This window comes from Pagrus major, chromosome 4, assembly GCF_040436345.1.
Source record: "Pagrus major chromosome 4, Pma_NU_1.0".
NCBI lineage: Eukaryota > Metazoa > Chordata > Actinopteri > Spariformes > Sparidae > Pagrus > Pagrus major.
This window is the reverse complement of record NC_133218.1, coordinates 10,290,777-10,306,943: the sequence shown is the minus strand read 5'-3', so window position 1 is coordinate 10,306,943 and position 16,167 is coordinate 10,290,777. Positions and strand designations below refer to the sequence as shown.

Below are 16,167 nucleotides of genomic sequence, written 5' to 3'. Positions count from 1 at the left end.
CAGACAGAGGAGGATGGTAAAACTATTTGCTTGAATTTATTGCATCACATATTGTCCTGTTTGCGACTGAGAGCACAACTAGACCCTACAGAAAGTGTACGCACACAGACCTGTATATTTATCTGAAGTTTCAGCACTAACCACATTATGGAACAGTGGTCAGGAGACAGAACACAATGTCTGCAGTAGGTCCGGGGGGGTACTCAGGACCAACTGGTACAAGGAGTGGATGCTGAAAATCCCACAACAACTGCCAAATCAAGGAGGACCCACAGCAGTGTTCCAGTGAGACTCCCTTACATGACTGAACTGTCAGAACATCTAACCAGAGTCTCCAAGTCACAAGCAGTCAGAACTTACCACAAACCATTCAACAAGTTGAGCTCTGCTGGTACGCCCTAAAGACAGGCCCCATACTGAGAGAGATTGCGGTGGTGTATGACATCATCATGACATCAAAAGTGACAGCTGTGGGAAACACCAAGGACCGTGGATAAGAGACTGAATAATAAAAAGAGGCAGACAACATCATCTGTCTGAACACCAGACCAAAACCACTCCTAGCATCCACTGGGAAAGAGGTCAAAGGTTATTTACCAGGAGTCAGCCCCACATTGTTATAAACTTGACATCTTTGATTAGATTCTTCTTACTTTAATCTTTGTAGAATTCCTTCTTCAGTTTTAGCCAGTAATTGGTAAATTGATGCATATTTTAGGACAACAGTTGATTTTTTGGCGCTCCAAGCCAGCATATCTGCTTCTGTCCTTTTTTATTTGATTTTTGAGTAACTCTACTTGTAAACATTCAAAGTATCAATGGATCTCTTGGGTGTTTAGGGTAGGTTAGACAAAAAAAAAAAGTTCTGAAAAATAAATAAATAAATAAAATGTGACATTTAAAATACTGGAATATTTTACCTCCATGTCATTGCAGAAAGTGGCATTGGTTCCAAACAGAATCTGGCACTGTTCATCCACACTGTAGTGCATGCCTGGCAGCTTAGGAGGAAGGCGGACCTGGTAACGGCTCCTGGGGTCTGTGTGCAGTAGGCAGGCACTGGCTTTGGACCTGTTTGAAAGGCACCCAAGAGTAGGATTCATACTGTTTTATTTCCAAGAGTTTTCTTTTCATTGTCAAATCTGAATCCAAAAGAGACTTGGTATTAAACAATGGATATGATCTGAACAATGTTAGTTGTTATTTTAAAAATCATGGTGACATCTGAGGGTATAACGTATGAATTAAGACTTCTTCATATGTGTGAGGGGCAACTTAGAGTGGCTCGATATTCTGTAGAGATACAGTACATACTGTATATAACTTTTCAGAAATGTGTGTAGAAAAGTTTTACAAAATATTTTACACATCTCACATCATATTTTTACATCTCAATTAATTTATGACATGATTATTTACTTGATAATGTATTTTTTTCTTATAATATGTCAGGTTTCATAGGAGTATCACAGGACAAATCTCACAAATAGCTAAATGCAAGATTTCACATAATGTAGGAGCATATTTACAAATTAAAATAATAAATAAAAAATAAAAAATCTCAGTACAGAAATTGTTATTGTCCTTCCACACACCACAGGGAGGAAAACAACAGTTTCATACAGTTCATTGTACAACATGTGAGTAAGAACAGTCTCACCTTAGGAAGTTCTCGAGATCATCACGGCTGCAGGAGGACCATGACAAGTCGCTGGGGTTTCTTCCTTTTACCCATTCACCTGACATGATGTGAGAGTGACCAGTGCAGGTGGCGTGGTCATCATCATGGCTCATTCCCATACTGAAGACAAGACATGGATATCAGACAGTGTGTACCATGCTTATGCTTACCATGGGAGCTTTGACAGAGTCCATTATGGTAAGATCAGCATATGCACGTTATGAGTGAGGTGTGTGTTTTTATCAAATTCTCCTGCAGTCCAGCTTTGTTTTACTTGGTATCACACTCTCCTGCACCGTTTCTTGTCTAAAATATTAATCATTTTCACCTCCTTGTATGTAAACAAACTCTGTATCAGCACACTACATTGTTATGCATATGTGAAGAAACAGAAACAGTGTCCCTAAGAAGGAGAAATGAACAATAAATCTTGCAAACAGGCTTGTTGGATCAGTACCATGATACAAATCACTCAGTTCTTATTGTGAATCCTCTGGATAGTTTGCCCCTTTGAATATGTCAATGATTGTCTGGTGTCAGATGATTTTTTTGTTCTTTTACATAATTAACTAGAGTGTAAGTAACACAATTATGAGGGGAAAAATATAGAAAAGCAGTGTAACTCTCTTCAAACACCTCAGTGGATCACTGGGTCGACTGAAGATAATGTCATTAAACTGTACATTTCAATTCTGTGTGAGAGCAACAAGGCGTTCTTGTACTGTACCATACTCAGAGAAAATGAAGGGAACGATGTGAGAATTTAAACAGTGTGTAGAATTGTTACAAAAAACTAAACTGTAAGCACACAGCGACAGAACACACATGGAAAACCAATGGAGTACAGTGAATTTCCTTTAACCAGCAGCATGTTTTATTGTAACACACCTGCAACATATTGATAGAGCAGAGCCTTAGGGAAGCGCTGACAGGAAGGATCTCTTACCCACAGTGCATCTGTGCACACACAATGCATGTCTGTGTGAGAGACACAAACAGAGATCAACAGAGGATGGAGTGTGTGCTGAAACAGGGTGGACTTCACTTGGACACAGTAACTGTGTGTTGGTGTGTTGGTGTGTGTGTGTGTGTGCGCGCGCGTGCGTGCGTGTGCGTGTGCGTGTGTTTCCACCCAAAGCCATGACCTACATTTGCAAATTAAAAACAACATCCTAGTCTGAACTCTAGGCACAGAGTCAGAAACTAATAAATTACAAGTGCAGACTCTTTTCCCCTGGTTGAAACAAGAGCAATATAGAATTACATTTCAGGGCTCACACTTGTCCTCATCCACTGCAGAGGACAGTGCAGCACCTTCAAAGCAGAGGGAATAGAGCAGTGTCTGAGAACCATCCAACACGACCAGGACCATTCAGGCCAGACCAGACAAGCCCCATTCTCTTAAACAGTCCACTAAAGATTGAATATATGCTGTTTATCCTAACTGATCACACAACACAGCACCAAATATCCACCATGGAATGTTATGTCTGTATGAAGATTAAATTAATGAAAACACGTCATAGCTAGGGATGTAACCAAATACAGATTTATCAGTGTTTCCACTATTTTCATATTAATATTCACACAACCATATAAATCTTTGTGCAAAAGCTTGCCTCATTGCCCAACCTCAGATGATCAGCAATCAGTCCTGCCATGTTGAAACAGATATTAAAAGTCTGGTTCAATACAAACTCTGGTGCATTTGCTTTTTTTGAGTGGAATGTAATCAGGTTTAATTCAGGATTGCATCCGCACGAGCAAAAAGATTTTTACAACAGAAAGTGAAAACTAGTTTAAATCGTGGTGTGTTTTTTTTTTTCTTGTTTCCTACTCCATGTACTTTGGTGTTTCCTCATTAAAAGATGAGTGATAATAATAATTGTAATACTGTGGTACAAGATGTATCTTTCTTGTCCTGTTTCTACCTGTTCGCCATTATCCATAAACGTCTAAACAATAGTCTAATGGTAGGCTATTAGCAATACCCATCTTTGTTAACTTGTGACACCAGAGAACTGGAATAAACAAGACAGCTTCCATCATCCCTGTACCTAGAAAGTCTGCAGTGTCTGGTCTTTAAAACTACCACCCTGTGGCAAGTAGCACTGTTCTGGGAAGAAACTGGTTCTCCACATTAACAACAATATCCTAGCCATCTTGGACCCTCACCAGTATGCATTCACAACCAACAGATCCTTGAAAATACTACATAAATAACTACATAATGCTGGTGGTTAATTTCTGCTCAGAAATCTGCACCATGAAACCAACTGGAAAACTTATAAACCTGGGATTGAGTTCCACAATCTGCAATTGGATATTGGACCAGATAGTTCAGATTAGCAGTCACATCTCCTCCACTCTAGTGCTGAACATAGGTGCCCCCCAGGGCTGTGTGCTCAGCTCATCTTGTTCACACTGCACACCCATGACTGCAATTCCCAACATGGACAGAACTCTTGTGAAGACTGTGGACGGCACCAACATCATTTGCTGGATTTCAAACAATAATTTAAATTAATATCTGGAGGAATTCAACAATCTTGCAATATTCCAAAGAGAATAATTTATTGCCCAACATCAGAAAAACCCACCCAGAGGGCGCCAGTGCACATGCAAATGGTGTAGACATGTTTGATTAGTGCTCGTCTCTGCTACCCCGACAACACTATTGTCATACTGTGTACTGTGTGCACTTAGTGCATGTTTACTCTCTTCATTCAAACCAAGTACACAGGAGACTGCAAGAGCAAATGCCTACAACAAAGCCAAATCCACCGACTGTCAAGCCGACGATACCAGCGTGGATGTTAGCAAAAGCGCAGCTAACAGGCCTCTCTGTGCAAGAGAGTCCTACGTGGCATTAACACTTTGATGCTTTTGAGATCAACGTTCAGTTCACAGGCTGATTTATGGGCCTGTATGGTTAACCAGGAGCAAGGAGACGGTTCCAAGCCACTCACTATCCTGGCACCCATCCATCATTGGATCATTAGAAGTGAAAGAGATGATCCTGCCCTGCAGCAGACTACAGCCCATGGAATACAAGGGAAGCAACGTCTGGATTTTTCTGGACAACATCAGTGAGGTGATGGCTCAATGCCACTCGTTTCGGGGATGCAATGCAGGCTACTCGTTCTTGGAAGGGATGAACACACGCAAAGGGAAGTAGAATGTGTTAAAACTGTTCAGCCTGTTTATACTGTGTCTGTGTGCCTGTGTGAATGAATTGTCTGCTAAATGCAGTTTAACATCATCTCATGCCACACTGCCACTTGACTGCAGAAATTATTTCACATATGATTGTTACAGTGTAGACTTTTGAATTAGTTTTTTATAGGAATGTTCAGTTTCAGATGTGGATATTGTACAACTTCTCCCCAACTGTGCTATCATTTGCTTAACAGTATTACACAGCCTATGTTTCGAACCTCTGAGGAGAGAGGATAGGAGGGTTGAGGGCTTTTCACACAGCATATTCTTAGCCCAGGACTATCCTTAGCCCTAGGCTAAGTATGTTCTTACTTATGGTTCAGGTATGTTCATCTTGTTCATTTCTTTTTGGAATTTTTTTTAAAGGCTGCCATTCATTTGACTTTGTTTGCTATCTTTGTACTCAACCGAAATAATATATCTTATGTATACAGAGGTCACATAGTAGAGTGAGACTAGAGGCAGGAATGTTGCAATAGTTTCATGGAATGTCAAAGGGCTTGGTCACTCTGTCAAAAGAGACAAAGTCTTCAGACATCTTAAATCTCTTTCTGCAGACATGGTTCTTCAGCAGGAAACCCATAGCAAAGCAACTGAGCAATGTTAATTTAGGTGCAGCTGGATATCACAGGTTTATAAATTGTCATTCACTTCTAAAGCCTATGGCGTGGCCCATGAAAAATATTCGATTTTAATCTACCTTCATGACCACAGACCTTTAAAGCAGGTACATTTTGATCTCTGGTGTAATCAATTAATTTCCGTGAACCATACTCAATATTTATTGATCCAGGCCTTAAAGATCAATGAATTGCATCAGATCGAAGTCGGGCATCCTGTTAACTAACCTTCATAAGATAAATGACCAAATGGCGGTTCTGACTTGAATGATTTCTTTGACCCCCTTACATTACCCAAACTTACCAATGCAGGGTTTTATCCTTAACAGATTTTCTTGCAAGATGGCGCCATGGACGGCTGCCTCGGTGCATTGGTGTGCATCGTATTGTCTTGTTTTGTTCACAAACTCTGTCTTCTGCTGCGATACCCGGAGCTCTTTCACCAGAGGAGCTCATTAACATCAGGGGAATAACTTCAGCTGACTTGTTTCTGACTTTTTTCTGTTCAACAGTGGAATTATTGGACATTCTGGTCAAAGGTGCGCTCACTTTTGTTCATGCAGTTACCCGCCGTAGGACAGGAAGATGTGTTGTATGAGTGCTTGTATGTCTCCGCAAGTGCGGGCACTGGACTTTACTACCTGGAATACTTCTGTCCAACGTGTGCTCACTGCAATAAACTGGACGAACTGCAGCTACTGGTGAAAAACAGAGACTTTTCTTCATCTTCCGTTCTGTGTTTCACACAGACGTGGCTGTGTGGATCGAAACCAGACTCTGGGCTGCAGCTGGAAGGCTTCCAACTCTTCTAAGCAGATCGTGACACAGAACTCTCCGGCAAAGTGAAAGGTGGGGGAATCTATTTTTATATCATCAACATTGGCTGGTGCAATGATGTGACAGTGATCCTGCAGCACTGTTCTCCTGTTCTGTTGTTTCTGCTGTCTGATTGTGGTGTAGATTTGTTGGTCCAGCTGTGTTTGTGATGGAATTTGAGGGATGTCTGTCTGCGATGTGGCCTGATTGGTCCACGAGTCTACAACCCTACTTAAGATAGTCTCCACCATTGTCTTGTAAGATAACCTGATGAAGGTCTGAGTACCGAAATGTTGTTGTCATCCAACTTAATTACAAGTGAAGTGGACAGTGCGCGGGAGTCTTTTTCCTGATTTTGTCGGCCCTTGGTCATCTACGCACTTGTCGATCCACAGGTGTGCAAAAGCTGTACTCTGGATTGTTTTTTACCTGCATTCAGACACTACTATTGGGCTGCTATTAGGGTTCCAATGCTCTGGCAACATCCCGCTGTGGATAGCATGTCCTCTGGAGACCCCTTGTGGCTACATATGGAGGCTAATTCTGTTGCCAACTATTCTTGCAATACATTTCAAATATATATTTGTTTCATATTTCGTCACAGTATGCGACAAAAAATGCATCACGTCATGTGAGCGTCCTATGTTTACAGTTTGTTTGCTTACTGATCAAGGATGCTGTTAAGGTAGTGCTCATTTTTACGTTTATGCAAACGCTTTTGGTCTGCTCTACTATATCGAGGAGCAGAGACGAAGAAGTGCACGGAGGTCAGCAGTTTTTCTACAGCTTTCACTCCCAAGTCCAAACAAATGAACCTCGCGCCATATTTACTATTTTGAAAGGAACAGGACATCGCTCGTGTTATTCGTTGTTGTTGTTGATTTTGAGGATTCTGATTGGCTTGCATGGCTTTATCCTTCTCGTTACACTGCCGCCTACAGGTTTGGCATAGTTATGATGGCGCTCGATGGCGTATTTATGCGGGTTCATGTAAACGAAAACTTTTTTGAAAACGATCTTGTGTGTACGACGTTATTTTTGAAAACAGAGGGGAAGAAACATTTGTTTCTGTAAATACCCGGCTATGTGTAAATGTGGTCTTAATCTCTATTGAGGACCTGTATGCACTTGGAAGATTGTACCATTTAGTCTGCTAAAAGAAAAATTTGAGCAGCCTCACTCACATCTTTTTCAATATTTACAAATGTGTCTAGTCCAAGATTCGACAAGATTCATCTTTGGAACCCTTCCGGGGAAGCATTATTTTTTTGATGCCTTAAAGAACCCTCCTGACTCCAGGCATCTTATCTCTAAGTTTTTAGGTCTGTTTGACTCTTGCACCATAGGCTGTACTGTCAAAATTATGGATGCTTAAAAATAGGAACATTGTCATTGATTTGTCTAAATTTGTATTGATTCTGGCCCAAAATATCCCACTGGTACTCAAAGGCCTATAAAAGAACTATCTGCTCTCAATCCACTCTGCGTTTTCCCACAGTTATGCAACAAAATTTGATGGTCGTTGAGGAAAGGAGTCTGCACAGAGCACAAAAAATACTAAAAGACAACACCCATCCCAGCCACAGTCTGTTCACCCTCCTGCTGTTTGACAAAAGATACAGAAGTATCCGCTGCTGTACCACCAGACTACAGAGCAGCTTCTTTATTCAGGCTGTTTTGCTTTATCCTCGGTTTAGTAAATGGCTTGTTGTTTGTCTGCTTTACTTTGGGTTTGTCAGCACTTTTTTGGCCTTGGTTCATCCTTGACTACTAATGTGCATGTACATTGGCAGCAGTCGGACACAGTGTGTGCCAGCTTGTTACCTTTCCTGGCCCCCAAAGCTGGAGCAGAGCTCCTTCATGAAAACTGTAATAACACCTGAGGGGCCTGGCACAGTCACAAAGCTGCTACAAAGGTTCAAACATTTTGGCATGATCATCAGGTTGGCATTAGCTGTGTATAACTGGGCTGTCAATGAGGGTTTTATGTGTGGACAGCATGTTTCCTGCTTAAACAGACATGTTACTGCCACACAGCAAAGAAATAATCAGCTAATTTTGGCTCCTATGGACATCTCAGTCACTTTTGTTACCCTACTGCAAATCTTTTGTATGTTAATATATAATATCTGTTCATCTACCAAGTCAAGAGACCATTTTTATCAATAAATCATATAATTAAACATGAAAGAGTTTAAATGTCTTGTCACTATAATTTCTAAATGAGAAAGCTAACTTTCGCTGTCATAAATGTGTGTGTTTGACTTCTGCTAAAAAATGTCCAGTAGTGAAAATGTCAGTATGCAGTATGCAGCAATGACTCTGCTTTCAACTTCCAAGATATCGAGCACAAATTTACGAACGCACATTCAGGAGATTCCCACTAACACAACCATCACCAACCACGCTAACCATCCCAATTTGTCTTCAAACACCAACTAGCAACAGCTAACCACTAGCTAGCTACAGTTTTGTCACTGTCTGCTGTCAGAAAATTAATAAAATGAATACTTCAGTTTGGTGGATATTATTTCATCTTATTCAGTGATATTTCAGTGATAATATAATGTTACCAAAATGTTGATGACAGTGATGTCACATCCAGATGTTTGTAGCAGCAACAATAAGAGAGAAAATGTATAAATTGTAAAAATTTCTCTGTTCGGTTTTTGGCAGATAGCCTGATGTTCAGATAGATTCCTCTCATGTAAACTACAACTACAGCCAGTTGGTTAACTACGACTGGAAACTCGGGGAAACAGCTAGCCTAGTTCTGTCTATTTTTGTTTAACAATTGATTAACATTTTTTGCCTGCCTATCTGTTTGACCTAAAATTCATATCATGGTATATTTTTTGTGGGCACCATGAGAAAGCTTGAATAGACAATGTTTCATTTGTGATAATTCCAAGAGGAGAGGGTCAGGATGAAAAGAAGAGAAACTGGAGTTCCTGGTAAGTTTGGAAATCAATCTGTCTGATGTGTCATGTCGAGAGAGAGAGCTTGTTGTCACAGCAAACATCAGTCAGGCAACTCGTCCACTGACTGTTTGTGGACAAAAGACACAGAAAACCTCTCCAGCACATAATATCCTAACACAGCTTGCTTGTTATCCTTGAGTGAGACTCTCAACTTTGAAAAAAGCAACTTCAAGGTGTTCCACCGTCACTCCATGCTGGTCACATAGCCATAGGTTTTTCAGAGTGCTGGGTTTGTTTGTGGACATAGTGGAGGTGTAACAAGGTCTGTACTGAACTCAACTTTGGTCTCTTACATGACCCCTGTTAGTGTGTCTGATATCTCAAAGTAGGAACAGAATTCCAATTGGTAGATACACAATGTGTGAGCCAACAATAAATTAGATTTTTGCTCGTGATTTGGATTAGCTGTAACGTGTTACTGTTAAGCTACTGCAGAGAGTTGTTTTATTGTTGTTGAGGTTAAAGACTTGCAGTATCTTGCCCAAGGACATTGCAACATGTTGACTGCAGGGGCTAAGGATTGAACCACCAACCTGTCGGTTAGAGGATGACCACTATAACTCCTGAGCCACAGCCGCCCATAATAACATGATACATTTTCAAGATAGACCTGTCTGAAACTTGACTGCATTAAAACCTACTTGTGTCCCAGCTCGTGAGCGATGGTGAAGGCCAGATTAAGTCCATTGTCCTCTGCTAGCACACACTTCCTCTTGGCACTGCAGATACCACCCAAATAAGCAATACCTGCAACACAGTGACATGACATGACATAAGTTTCATAAATAACATGTACAACTCTGGGTAATACATTCAGTGTAAACTTACACACTTCAACAAACCCAAGGTCACATGAGAAGATCAAGGTTATCGCTCCTTTCACCTCCATTTCTAGGCTGCAGATAGCCCTGCAGATAACACACTATACCTCAACTGACAACCAGGAAAACAATGGGAACAAGCTGCTGTGGCTCTATGAGGCTGTGTAGTTGCCTGCCAGCTGTGTGACTATGTGTGGTTATTTGGTCACTGTGCCATATTGCTGTGTTTCTTTAACTACTTGTGTTTTGCTGCCTGTGAATCTCTAAAATCGTTTTTTGCTGTACCCTATGCTTTCCCACTTGGTTTGGTACTTTTATACAGAAACTACTTGTTTTTCTTGGAAATTGGAATAAAAAATATTGTTATTCGGTTACCTATATTAGTAAAACAATTGAGTATTTAAAGACATAATAATAATTGAAAGTGGGTGATATTAAATCTCAGTTCGATGGCTTGGTTGTTTCTGTAAATGTGTGGACATCATGCACCATTTGAAATGACTGGACACCACGGGATAAATACATTAAATGCATTGCTCTCTCATTGTCTATAGCTACAATATTGTGCAGAATGGACCCATTTAGTAAAATCCAAACATGGTGATTTTGTATTGGACTGGGCTCAGGCTACAGCGCCCTTCAATGGAAACATTATGGGTTAATGAAAACAGATGTTGGCCTGGATTTGGACGTGTGTTATTTTCCCTCTTCACTAGTTTGCCATTTTACAACCATGCATGCTTTGTCAGAGGCTGCAATTATGTGTGCATAATGTCTATGATCTGAGACAATTATAGGAAAGCAACCTTGATATATTTATTCAAATAAAGCAGGTCAGAAGTATTCATTTCTTTGTTTTCACATGCAGAAAGTTTATATTTAAAAGATTGTTTAAACGGCTGCTTTAATCTTTAACAGTGGCAATGAGAGATATACGGGGAGAGATTGTGTCAAGGAATAACAGCTGAGTACTTAACAATAAACTTGTTCCTTTAAGAATGACTTTCTTCTATTTTACCATATAGTAGCAATTGTTCATACACTAGACTCTGATGATCATCTCTGTATTTGCATTTTTATGCTTTTTTTCTTTTTCTCGTGTGAGCAATCAGTCTGAAATATCCAGTTTCTTGCTTGTAACTGCTGATTCAGTTTCTACTAAACATATGTGATGCTTAAACAAGCAAAAAATTAAAAATACATTTTCAGGATACTATGCCTGTATTTACACCAGTTTTGTCCTAACAGATATTTGTGTATGAAGGAACATAAGAGTGTCAAGGTCTCTGTATTCAAATATGTAAGTTATTTAAGTTGAAAAAAAGTTGAAAAAAAATAAGTTTTTCAAATATGTCATTTGACCACAGTCAAAAGTGTATGAACCTGTGCCACACCTGTGAAGGCAGGGTGAGAAGCCTAATGTCATAACATCGTCCTGCATCCCACTGCCTACACAATCACAATCTCTATCCAAGAATTGTGTGTCTTTTGCATGTCTTTATAGTCTTAATGTGCTGAATCATACAAATGGGAACAGTGGTGTACACTACCAAGGGACTCATTCCGATCCTGCAACTAAGTGAGAAACTGTCAGTACGAGGACAACATAACTTAAGTCAACTATTATTAAAACAGTTAACTCATATACGACTGAAAGGCATCAATTTACTAACTGAAACAAAATGGGCCCCACTTGCGTTTGAACCATTCCAACACAGAGCCGTGATATAACCTCGATAACCTTAAGATGGTGGTCTGATGGTGGTTTGGTACAAACAACGTTCCCCCGACCAACTCCCATACAGCTTCTATACCGTAAAAAATGCAGCACTCCATGGACCATAACAAAAGCAGCCAGTAAACATAATCTGTGCAATACTTTTGCCTTCTCTGAACTGTTCCATTAAGTAGGAAGCAGACTTAGTTAACTGGGTTAAAAGCAACTAACTCAAATATTATTTTGGTGTCAGTTATGACTACAAGCAGTCAGACACACAGAAGTTGGAAGCAATGAAAATGTTGCACTTGCAGTGCTGAGCCAGCAACTTTCATTGGAAAGAATATCCTGCCATGTTTGGTCCATGGATGGAGGTCCTCATTAGCTGGTCAGATTCCCTTCAAATGACACTAGGTGCTAGTACTAAGCAGGCCTTTACCATACCGGCTCTATAAAGCCCACGTGAATAAAGCAAAGCTGGGTGGTGAAGCTCCACAGTGAGGTCAGAGGTGTGGCTGAGATTTTCTGCAGCATCAAAGATCCGTTGAAGCCAGCACTTCTGAGACTAAAGCCCCCGGACAAAGAGCTGCGATCCACAGCGCTGTGGTTATCAGCGCTGGGTTTTGACCTGGTGTTAGGGGCTAGCTGGCTGATCAAACAGTGATGTGTTGGCTCAGATAGCTGGCGGCACATCCAGCCAGACAGCCTCAAAAGAGCCACAAAGCCTCATCAGGCCTCTGGACTCACAGCACTGCGCTGCCCACAAGCAGCTTCGGCCAGCCATTTATTTTGCGCTAATTAGCCGTTACAACATGAAGGGCTTTCCATTGAGCCACTGAATCCTGGACAGTCGAAGCCCCGAGTGCTGACAACACAGGCCTGAGTCAGCCTGGAAGAGATGCTTTGTTCACCCTCTCACACACACACACACACACACACACAAATATGCACACATGCTTGCAAATAAATCACATATAAATACTTGTTCACCGCAAACTGACCCCACCGGCCTCTATGTCACACTAACACCCCACCTATAAACACACCACCCACATATACAGATTCTACACACAAATGTACAGTACGCACACATTTGCACATGTATATACACAAATATTTATATAAAAGGAGTACTACGCACATGCATACACTGACAAACTTTGCACACACCCAAACGTGAACAGACACAAACAGATACAAGAATTCATGTGCAAATACACTGTAGTGGTACACCCATACAGTCTAATGCAGGCAAACACTCCATAGTCATGAATTCTACCCTACACTTTTGTTGATGCTGTCAGATTGATGTTTAATCAAACTACATTGTAAGACTGGACTACACTATAGTTGAAGGTGTTGTACATTGTTTTATGTTTAAGATTAGTGTTGTCTAACAATGTCTAACAGTATGAATATGTAGTTTGCCCCTTGCGATATATTTAAATGCAAAAAGTATTGTTAAAAAGATTTTATTTTTGTGGACAGTTTAAAACGTTAAATGCACTTTCATTTAAAGTTTTAAACTGTCCACAAAAAATACTCAAAGTGGTCTACAACGCTTGTCACATTCACCCATTCACACACACATTCATACATGGATAGCAGAGGCTACCATGGAAGGCACCAACCTGCTCATCATGAGTGATATAGCCCTTCCTTTTCCAAAGCAGCCCGCAGTATTTCTATGCTCAGCCATTCACACACATTCACACCCCAATGGAACAGAAATCAAGAGCACTGAGGTTCAGTAACCAGAAAGTGAGAAAACTTTTGGTGTATGCAGCAGTCATTGGAATGAAGGGAAACAATCATGTAATCTACTATCTTCTTATAATACATCTGTGGTGTTAACTAAAATTAGCTATTAATCATATATGTCTACAAATGTAGTTGTCCTATTTGTTACTTTGGCTGTATAACTTTTCAGTGCGAACACACACACACACACACACACACACACACACACACACAGAGGGTGTGATCAGATGATTTGTGCAGCGTCACCTCCCACCAGTCAGCAGCTACTCCATAAAGTTTCCTGTCATCAGGGCCTTGTTCAACATCAACATCCCACCAACCCCCTAATCTTTCAGTTACATCTCTGCTCCAGTAAAGCAAACACAGGAAATAGGATGCTGCTACAAATATTACTTTTATCCCAGGCCCATCCACCACCCCACCATCATTGCCTCCAGTCCTGTTCTGCTTCACTGTGGCTTTTTAAGGTTAGACTTCCATCAGTTTGCTGATATATGAGAACAAGGTTTCTTTCTTTAAATATGTTCCATCAGTCAGCCTGTGTCACTCCCTTGTTCCCATGTAGCCTAAAACGTAGAGATTCTTGGTTGGAAAACAAAATGAAAAAAAAAAAAGCATCTACATCCTGTATCATGACCTATTTAGGGATTTCTAATATAAATAAACTTTTTATTGCGACGTCAAAGCAGTAATGATTCAGGGAAAAATGGTGACTTTTTTGGATGATCATTGTGAAATATACATGTACTGAATATTGACCAAAAATATCAAATACTGAGAACTCATGTGTTGCCCTTCTGATCCAGAAGTTAATGGGGTCTATTCTGGGCCGAGACCCATCCTCCATTCAAGTTTGGAGCGATAAGGAGCTTGGAGGATCATAAAACATAAGACATTTAATTATCAATCTGCTCTTACCAAAAGAACCGAAGTAATCAAATTCTGAAATCCTCAATGTGGGATTAGGGGTCTTTTAGCAACCCTGTGTACTAAATACTTTTATCAAATACATTTTGGAGGACATTCTTGCCATCTGGATTATGTTCACGAGCCATGGCTTTTTGTAGTCCAGGTAGAGTAAAAGTTCTTATACCTCAGAAGTCGTAGGGATAATGCTGGGGTGGATGGTAGGTGTAAAAAGTGACACTGGAGAAGAAGGTCCATGTTCTGTGTCATGTGGTTTGGTTTAGGTGAAAGCATTTTGGTTCAGATTAGGGAAAGCTGGTTGTTAAACACTGAAAAACCAAACATATCCTATCTCATTTCAATATGAAACCAAGACCATGATCATTCCCTAACCTTAACCAAGAGCTTTGAGTTGCTTAAATACCACAAGCTCTAATTTCACAATCCACCTAGTCATTTGACCCATTGTTAATATTAACTTATGGATTCATTCAATAAAAATGATCCAGATGAGACAACTCACAAAAAAGAGCCAAGTCATCCAAATCCTTCTGTGTATAGTGGAGATGTTTGTTCAGTTCAATAAAACAGATCAACAACTAAAACCTTCCCTGGAGTCTTATCAAATGCTACTCCATGGCCACATTTGTGTGTGTTTGGGGGCCTTTTGACACAAAAAAGTTTGAGACAGCCTGGAGAAGAGAAACAGGGAGGGGAAATGTGGGTGGTAGAGGTTTTGAAGCAGGACCTTTTATGAGTGCTGTGATTATAGTGAGGCTCAAAGTAGGTCACACACTTTGGGCCTGCTTGCACAAAGAGCAGGAGTGTTCTCATTGTGCAGGAAGATTAGCAGGTTGAGAGTATTATGGTAGGGCAGAGCCGTGCAGGGCCAGGCATGGCCAGGAGCTGCCACAATGCCTCACAACACACAGCGCTGCCTCTGTCTGCATCTACTTCCATTACCTCATAGCTATGTGCATGCTGATAATATGTGATAGCGTGTGGGAAGTAGCGCTATGTAGGGTAAAACTGAGATATAGATTCAATCAGAGCCAGAACACTCAGTTTCTTCCACACTCTCTGTACTTTTATTAGCCATGTAATGAATAAATGCTTGTCTACATGCCAGTGGATCCATCGTTACAAATAGAAATTAGAGAGGAAAGCTTTGTTGAGACTCACAACACTCTGAGATTCTACTACAGGATATATTTTGGAAATGTCACCATATGAAAAAGAATCTCTGTAACAGCTTTAGGCTTTACTTATACATACCTGATGAATCACCTTGCGAGGCAGCTGGATTCAGTGTGATTCTGTGATCCAGCAAATCCATTTTGCCAGGCTTCAAGCTTCAGTATGCCCACAGTAGTTCCTTTGAAGAACTACTTGCAGCTACGGGCGGGGTTTAGGTGTGGTGACCAGCGAGAGAAGACACTGTTAGTTTTAACTGCTAGTTCACCACCACCAGTGTCTAGACTCCATCAGGGGGTTTCCTATTCTATGCACAGCTTCATCACCTCCCCAAATATTACTTCACCACGATGGAGTCTAACCGCCAAACTTTCCCATTCTTTTGTACACATGGAAATAAATCATGTTCACTCAGAAAAATTATGAGTCTCTCCTGAGTGAACTTGTTTTA

At 40.6% G+C, this 16,167-nt stretch overlaps 1 protein-coding gene across 1 annotated transcript in view; it reads right to left on the bottom strand.

The window, feature by feature from the left end:
- Nucleotides 1–16,167, bottom strand: part of adamts17 (ADAM metallopeptidase with thrombospondin type 1 motif, 17) — a 113,554-nt gene that overhangs the window by 47,247 nt on the left and 50,140 nt on the right. Inside the window, exons 8-10 of the mRNA XM_073464567.1 lie at nucleotides 9,959–10,064; nucleotides 1,661–1,801; nucleotides 921–1,071 (exon numbers count right to left, since the gene is read on the bottom strand). Coding sequence (XP_073320668.1) covers nucleotides 921–1,071; nucleotides 1,661–1,801; nucleotides 9,959–10,064 — 398 coding nt within the window. The remainder of the gene's footprint in view (nucleotides 1–920; nucleotides 1,072–1,660; nucleotides 1,802–9,958; nucleotides 10,065–16,167) is intronic.